Genomic DNA, 8,276 nt, shown 5'->3' on the forward strand with positions numbered 1-8,276 from the left:
CCCGGATAAACTTACTTGCCATGTTCTTGTTTCGTCGTTGAATCGAATCTAGCTACTAGCTTTAGTTTGTGTTCGTATTTTTTGGCGCGGACTCTAAAATTTGGTAGGAAATTAAATTCACTGGTAATTTTCAACATAGTCTTAATTTGCACGTTTAAGTTAGCTACTAGGGCGCATGCACGCGCCATGTAGTAGTAATTTTTTTTTCTTTTTTAGGTCCCTACGGAACTGTGCAGGACTGATCGCCATCGCTGTCGAACTCTTGACAGGTAGGAGGGCGGAGAACTGCGGGTAGGAGCGAGCCGGACCTCGCGCGGCCGGCGAGCAGTGACAGGAAGAGCAGGATGCACCCGGCGAGCCAGGCCAGTAGGGCCCCGAGCTGGCTGAGCCACGGCGCGTTGGGCTCGCCGGCGAGCGTCACCGCGCCCAGCAGCAAGAATAGGAGGGCGAGGTGACGCGTCATCCCACCGCGGTCGCCGCCGGCGGCGCTCCGGGAGTCCCCGGGCACCTGCATCTCTCGTGCGATGGCGCCGAGTGGGTCTCGCTCCGGCCCGTGGGGATAACCACGGCGGCCGGCCGGCGCCGGGCCGGCACCGCCGACGTGTTGGGCGCCCAGTAGTGGACGCGTGAGCCGGCCGTCAGGAGATCCGAGGCCTCCGCCGGCGCCGCGGCCGAGCCCTGGCACTGGGACGTCGAAGGCATTATCAAGGCCACCGCCGGGCGGGGCCGGGGCGTCGAAGGAGAGGTCTTGCGGCCGGAGATCCCCGCCACCGAGCACCGTGGAACGTCGTGCTCCCCCCAAGCCGGGTGAAGCGAAGCCCCTCACACCGGCGCCCAGTCCAAAGAGGTTTTGAGGGCGGAGATCCCCGTCGCCAGGCCTCACGGAGCCTTGTCCACCGAAGTCAACGCCGGCCTGTCCAACGGGCCACGCTCCGGAGAGATCGCCATCGACGGCCTCAAAGGCAGGCGCCGCCGCCGCAGCCGCCGGGTCTTTCTTGACGCCGTCTCCCCGCGCGCCCATCGGACAGGGCGAAAGACGACCGCCGGCTGGCTGGAGAAGATGGGCTCTGCGCAATGCGCAGCTGTTTTGAGTCCTATCTGTCGCAACAGCTCCTATTTGTAGAGAGACGAGGACTGGCTTCTGGAACTGGAAGTCCCCTCCTCTCCGGTTTCAAACCCAGGAGGAAACTTCGCCGCAGCTTCCTGCATTGTTCCCGCTCGAGCGGTCGAGCCCCTGCCGCCCGGGTTTACCAGCTGGGTTTCGTTTCATTCTGGCAGGCGGTGGCACTGCATGATGACGGGCCGGGCCGGGGGCTCTCGACGCAAAGCTTGCACGCGACGCAACCTTATCCCCGTCGTCGCCACCAAAATTTCCCTTCCTCCTCCCGTTCCCTTTGCGATGCCATACTCACCCACCGGGAGGCTGACGCGGATTAGTGCCGCGGTGCCCCCTCCTCTTTACCTGCGGTTGCGGAGGCTGCCGGGAAGGTTCCTTCCGGGCTCCGGCAGGGACGCAAGGCGGCAAAGGTGGTCTCGATCGATCGTGGTGAGGCGCACAGAGCCCGTCCAAACGTTGGAGTCGCTCGTTGACTGCTGGCTGGTGGGCTCGGAATGTGACTCTGAGTCTCTGAAAAGCTCTTTAAAAAAAAACAAAAAGACTCTTGAAAGAAAGCGGCAGATCGATCGGATGCCCAACTGTTTTGGTTGCCGGCTCTGGATGCTGACAAACACAAGCAGAGATGCGGTTTCGAGGTTTCGGTCTTGAACTTCTAGCGGACACTTTCGATTCCACTTTTCACGTGCAGAGAGTTAATCTCGTCCAAACTCACGTGATGGCAAAATTAGCATTGTCATGCACTCATCTGGCTCCGCTCGAATTAGCAAATGAATAGGCAATTAAAGAAGTTATTAAGCATATGGGGATTGGGTTTTTTTTTTTTTGGGTTGTTGTTTGTGTTTTTAGCGGATCACGGGAACGAGGCGATACACTGGAGGTGAATATTAGCAAGATTGTGGCACTCCTTGTCAGGACTAGTCGAGTGCAATTTCCGGGAATTTCTTCATCATCGGTGTGAACAGTTTAAAGACCTGAACCAGATATCCTGCTCATTCTAAATAAAGCGAATAAATCCGCAAGACCGCAACAATGAGCATGCTCTTCTACCGGCTCTACCTGCCCATCGAAGCAAGCCCGACGCTGCGTGTCTCCGTTGGGGCCGTCCGGGAGACGGCCCATAGACGTTGTTCGCGAATGAAACAAACAGTCTACGGACTGTCATGGCCCATAGACACCTGCACGAAGCCGCCAATCGTATACATCTTTCGGAAGTTTTTTTCTATTGATCTTCCCATGTTTAAGATTCGTGCGATCCCGTGGGCCGCACCATCTCCATCTACCTCCTCTCCTCTCGCTCGTCCCGGCTGCCGCTCGCGCGTGCGCCGGCGAGGTAGGGGAGCGAGGTGGAGCGGCCACCGGCGAGAGGTGGGAGGTGGGGGAGTGGCTGCCAGCGAGATCGCTGGCGGGCGGGATGGTGGTCGAGATGGCAGGGTAAGCATTTCGGGTTACCGGGGCACGGGAGCTCCAATGGTCGCCGGCATTAGAAGAGTAGGTCGGGGAAGGAATTGACCGGCGATGGGCAGTGGTGTGTGGACGGGCACCGAGGCGGCGGAGCACCGACGGCCGGACTAGATCCCAGGCGGGCATATTGGAGAGGTTAGCCGAGGGTAGGGATGCGTCGGCAATGGATGGACGGAGGACGGTGCGGCACGACAGCATCGACGCCACCGCCCGGGGTAGCGGAGGAGGCAGCCGGGATAGGAGGCGGCCGGGAGCATGGTAGTGCGTCGTGGGCCTAATAGACTGGAAGATGAATAGCTTATTTACCATGTAGAAGCCCCGCATATACGAGCCCCCGCGCGAAGCCCGATCGATGATATCGATGTGCAGGCTTGGAGGGTGACGTTATTTGTTGGAAGTCCTTGTTTGTTCACCCAGCCTACGCACTGTCATGGCCCAGCAGCCCGGCAAGGCAGTTTCATCATTCTTTTTTAACTTAATCTGTGGACGTGTTTTCTTTAAGAATCGGTGGACATGAATTGAGCTTCGCAAGTTCCCAGGCAGTAGCATATATGTATATTATTTTCGGCTAGCGAAATAATTATTGCTTAAGATCTTTCCCTAATGAATCTAAATACATCTTAAATCGCGGATTAGTGCCCCCCTCCGCTTTACCTGCGTCGCGGAAGCTGCCGGGAAGGTTCCTTCCGGGAGGGACGCAAGGTGGCAAGGGTGGTCTCGAGCGATCGTGGTGAGCTAGGCGCGTAGCCCGTCCAAACTTATTCAAACACACTCAGATTCAAGTTGATGTAATAGAAGCTAACGATAAAAAATTGCAACCTCCCCGGCGTCCGTGACAGTGGGTAGAAGGGTTCCTGAAAAAAAAGAAGAAGAGTAAAATGTACCGTCACTCCTTAAATTTGGCTCAAGGTGTTATTTCGGTTTTCTAAACTTTCAAAATGCATATTTAGATCCTCAAACTTGGTAATAGTATCATGTGAAATTCAAATCATCATTTTTAAGTCATAAAGTAAAAGTGTTTCAACTTGTGTGGAGCTTACATGTGCTCCAAATTTTATTATTAAATTTTTCTGATCAACTCTTATATTTTCTATTTTTCCCAACATTTTGTTTAAAACTTTATAGCGAATATTTTCCTTTTCAATTTTTCTCCAAATTTTTCCTTTTTTATTTTCTATTTCTATACAAATTTGGTCATATGAGTTTTTTGTTTTACAAATTTTTTATACAGATCTTTTGTATTTAAATATATTTGTACAAGTAAATTGGTATGAATTATTTTATAAGTATATAATTTTTTATTTGAATAAATTATATAACTTTCGATTTAGTTTAAATAACTATGAATTGGACCTCACTTGATGCGATTAGCAAGTTTGAAGGCCCGTGCATTTTGAAAGTTTGGGGACCGGGATGACACCTCGCGTCAAGTTGAAGGACTGACCATATATTTTACTCAAAAAACAATTTTCAGACAAGAATGCAAATTTAATTCTTAGCCTTATACATTGTATATTTGCAAGGACCAGTAGTTATATGCAGTACAAGTAAGATATAAAGAAACAGAACACAGCATACCCAGGAATAGTGTAATGGAATATCTTCTGTCCGTCTTTGCTCCCACCATATGAACCCTCCTCTTGAAGGATGCAAGATATCACAAGTAGTAGCGCATACTTTACAACTGTTGCAAGTGTTGTCATCTACAAAAGCGTTAAGATATTTGATCAAAACAATTTTAATTTCTTTTAATCAACTATACACATGAAGAAAGGGCCTGTTTAGATCGGCGCGTAAAGGCAAAATTATTTTACGTTTACAGCGTTTTTGTCTTTACGCATCTAAACGGACCGGCGCATTTTTTTGGCATTTGGCCCTGTAAACGTAAAATTTTTTTGCGACGGAATCTTGCCAATTTGAAGTACTAAATGAAGTCTATTTACAAAACTTTTTGCACAGATGGGCTGTAAATCGCGAGACGAATCTAATGATGCTAATTAATCCATGATTAAGCAATAATTAGCGGATGGTACTGTAGCATCACTGTTGCAAACATGGATTAAGTAGGCTCATTAGATTCGTCTCGCGATTTACAGCCCATCCATGCAAAAAGTTTTGTAAATAGACTTCATTTAGTACTTCAAATTAGCAAGATTCCTTCGAAAATTTTGCGTTTACGGCTTTTTTGCGTTTACAGCCGCCATTTTGCGTTTACACATTTTTGCGTTTACACGCGATCTAAACAGGTCCAAAGTATCTGACTATCTATACTTAGTGGTATGCAAAACATCACATCATAAGTTGTCCTGCACTTCAGCTCCACAAAAAACACCATGTGTGGCTCTCAAACACCACAGGGTATCAGGTAATGTTATCAGGTATCAGGTCATATTCATGGCTCTAATTAGAATAGAAATATAGATAGATCATTAGCAAATTGGTCAGAGCAATAACAAAAGAATCTAAGAGAGCATTAGTAAGATTTTTTACATTATCATGGTACTTCAAATACTCCATAGCATGACTCCATACAACTTTCTCCATCGCAAGAATTTCATTCTTATCCACATATCTAGAAACAAACAAATGTAGTATTAGGCTATCCCCAATCTATTGTTTCATTTCACGCTCTCCAAAAGATGCCATATATCATATGAAAAAGAGAACATACAAATACTCCTTCGTCCTAAAAGAATTATGTCATTCTAGCTTTTCCTAAGTCAAATCATCTTAAGTTTTACCAAATATATCTATGGTTTTCTGCTTTCCTGTCTGCTTTTATCTCTCTTCTCTAAATACTTGCGATATCAGCAAAATGTATAGGTGGTACATAATTAATAGATACGGTACTATCTACTAAGATTAGCCTGAATAGTGATTCAAATCCTTTGCATGTTATAATCCCCGTCCAGGCTGGTAAGATGATCCATACCTGTTGAGACCGAGCAAGGTGTCAATGTCGATGTTGTCGATGGTGTCCGTCCTATCGACGAAGATAGAGATCGGTACGCTGGTAAAGCCACTCCGCCTCATGTACTCCTCCCGCCTTCGCCTGACATCATCCCTACGCGCCTGCGATCTCTCCGCCACCTCCATCCTCGCCGCCTACTCCGTAGCCGATTTTTTGTCCATCCCCGCTGCAGCCGGCCTCGCAGCATCCATTGCCGCAGCCGCCTCCTTCTCCACCCTTGAAGCGTCCATCGTCGCCGCCGCCGCTGCCTTCTCCATACTTGCTGCTGTCGCCTCTTTCCCCTCTTCGGCTTTAGGGAGGAGAGGACGGCTGGAATCTCCGCTAGGCTTTATTGATGCTGCGTCTGGCTGCCGCCGTGTTCGAGTCGGATAGCCGCCGAAGCCTGGAGTCCGGACGGGAGGCATGGTGGACAAGAGATCAGAAACAAGACGGGAGGAGAGGCATTGGGCTATGGGCCTATGGCCCGTGCGATAAGAAAAGGCCCCAGATCGCACAGCCTAGTACTGCTCCGCTACTGCCCATCGAAGCAGGCCCGATCCTGCGTGTCCGGGAGACAGCCCATCGACGTTGTTCGCGTATGAAAACAGTCTGCGTGCACGAAGCCCGACCAAACAGGATGTGTATAATATTCATAGCGCACGTGCGACTAGACGCTGTATCATTGTACATATCCGTTGGAGATAATAATATTTTAGAATAAAATAAAAGGTTGGAGATAACAATATTTTAAAATATTTTTATCTTATTTTGAAATATTTTATTTTGTTCTGTAATATTGTTATTTCCAGCGGACATGTGCGATGATACAACGGCTAGTCGCACGTGCGATGAATAGATCGATGATATATTATTGGTAGGAAATACATGCAGTAGGCGTGGAAGCTGACGTAGTTTGTTCACCCATCCTAAGCACTGTCAAGGCCCAGCAGACCGGCAAGGCAGTTTCATCATTCTTTTTATCTCAATCAGTGGACGTGTTTTTTTGTCCTGAGAATTGGTGGACATGAATTGAGCTTCACAAGATTGCAGGCAGTGGAATGACTAGTATATATATACTAGTCTCTTTAGGAAGGAGAAGTTGACGCTTCCAATATCACGGCAAAATTAATTGTAGGTCAGTTTGCCTGTCCAAATTCCAAAATAATAACTAAATCCGGCAGAGATAGTATATTTATTAGAGATGGAGATGGTATATTTAGAGTACGTATCATCGCAAATATGTTCCAGTTAAAGTTTTGGTAAAATATACTATAGATAGTTAGATACATGAGATTACAAGACAGGCCACAGGCTCCCTACTGATCCGCTTACACTTAAACCTCGAGCCATGGCCCATGGGAGGAGCTTAGGTGAATATAAATTCCATTAAGTAGCAAATTGGTAGCTGTTTATCGATATTTTAAAGGTTAAATAGTTAGGCTGGTCGTCTAAACTTTGCTCAAGCTCATCGTTGCCTCCAGCATCACAAATTGTCATGCTTGTTCTTTTGCTATTAGGTGCAATACTCCTCTATTATATACATGCCCCAAAAACATCACAACTCACTCTTACGACCATAAGTGTACACACTCATCTCAAACGGGCCGGTAGATGAGATCGACAACGTTTATGTGTCACAAGTCAATACTCGTGCTAGGTTAGAGACTTGAGTAAACATTGACATATCTCCCCATAAGAATCTAAGTGCACCTTCCGATATCTTAAAAACAAACATATAACATGCAAACGACAATGAATCGATATAAATAGAGGTCAATACCCATGTATAGAATATGGTTATGTCCATCCGTTTTGAAAATCGTTAGAATAATGTTTGGACACCTAATTACTATATTAATTCATAATTTTTGTGAAAGTTCATATTATTATATCCATATTTAAACAAGCTTACTTATGATTATGATTTTCGGCTAGTGAAGTAACTATCTCTTAAAACATTGCCTAATGAAACTAAATACATCTGAATCGCAAACGGAGGGAGTATAAACCTGAGTGTACATATCGTCGATGTTGCTATTATTTTTCCGCAAGAAAAACGAAGTTTCTTCCCAATCACGTCATGCGATGGCCACATCAAGGCACACAATCCGACATGGGCGAGCTCAGCACTGTGGCAGGAGATCCGAGAGCTTAGCAGGAGTTTGTGTGGGTTTCAAACTTTCTTTTGTGTGTCGGGAAGGCAATGTGGCAGCTCATGTATGTGCGGGCTTGGCCTCAGCGTCGAACCGGATGAGTTTTGGTTACACTCATTTCCGCATTGCTTGGCGAGAGTATCCGAAACTGATTGTAATCCTGCTGCATCTGATTAATGAAGCTCTCGTGATTGTCTTAAAAAAAATCAGGCACCACAACGTCAACTGAATCCATCCCACGGCCGCCCAAAACCAGCCCAGCCGCTCGTTTCTTCTTCTTCTTCCTGTGCAAGAAAGAAGCGCAGCGCCGCCGCCACCCCCACCCCCCCCCCCCCCCCCAAAAAAAAACCACCCCACCGTACACTTTTCTCCCACTTCTGGGTGGGTCCAAACCCAGCAACGGTCCAGGGTTTCCAAGGTCCAACGTTCCGACCCACGGGAAGCTTCTCGAAACCATCGCCCTTTCCTCCCCCGAGCCCCCGCCTGTCAGCGACCTGTGGTCCGGCATTTTCCCCGGGAGCCAAAAACAAGGCCCCGCCGATCCGCATCCCGCGGCGCCCCGGGTGGGCCCGCCCGTCTAAAAAACCAGCAGCCG

General features: G+C 48.0%; 1 protein-coding gene across 1 annotated transcript; it reads right to left on the reverse strand.

The window, feature by feature from the left end:
- Positions 1-220: 220 nt before the first annotated feature.
- Positions 221-1,021, reverse strand: LOC112897915 (spidroin-1-like). The gene has a single exon (XM_025966321.1). The coding sequence runs from the start codon at positions 1,019-1,021 to the stop codon at positions 221-223; it is 801 nt and encodes a 266-aa protein (XP_025822106.1).
- Between the last annotated feature and the right edge of the window lie 7,255 nt (positions 1,022-8,276).

The sequence above is a fragment of the Panicum hallii genome, chromosome 1 (genome assembly GCF_002211085.1).
Source record: "Panicum hallii strain FIL2 chromosome 1, PHallii_v3.1, whole genome shotgun sequence".
Classification (NCBI taxonomy): Eukaryota; Viridiplantae; Streptophyta; class Magnoliopsida; order Poales; family Poaceae; genus Panicum; species Panicum hallii.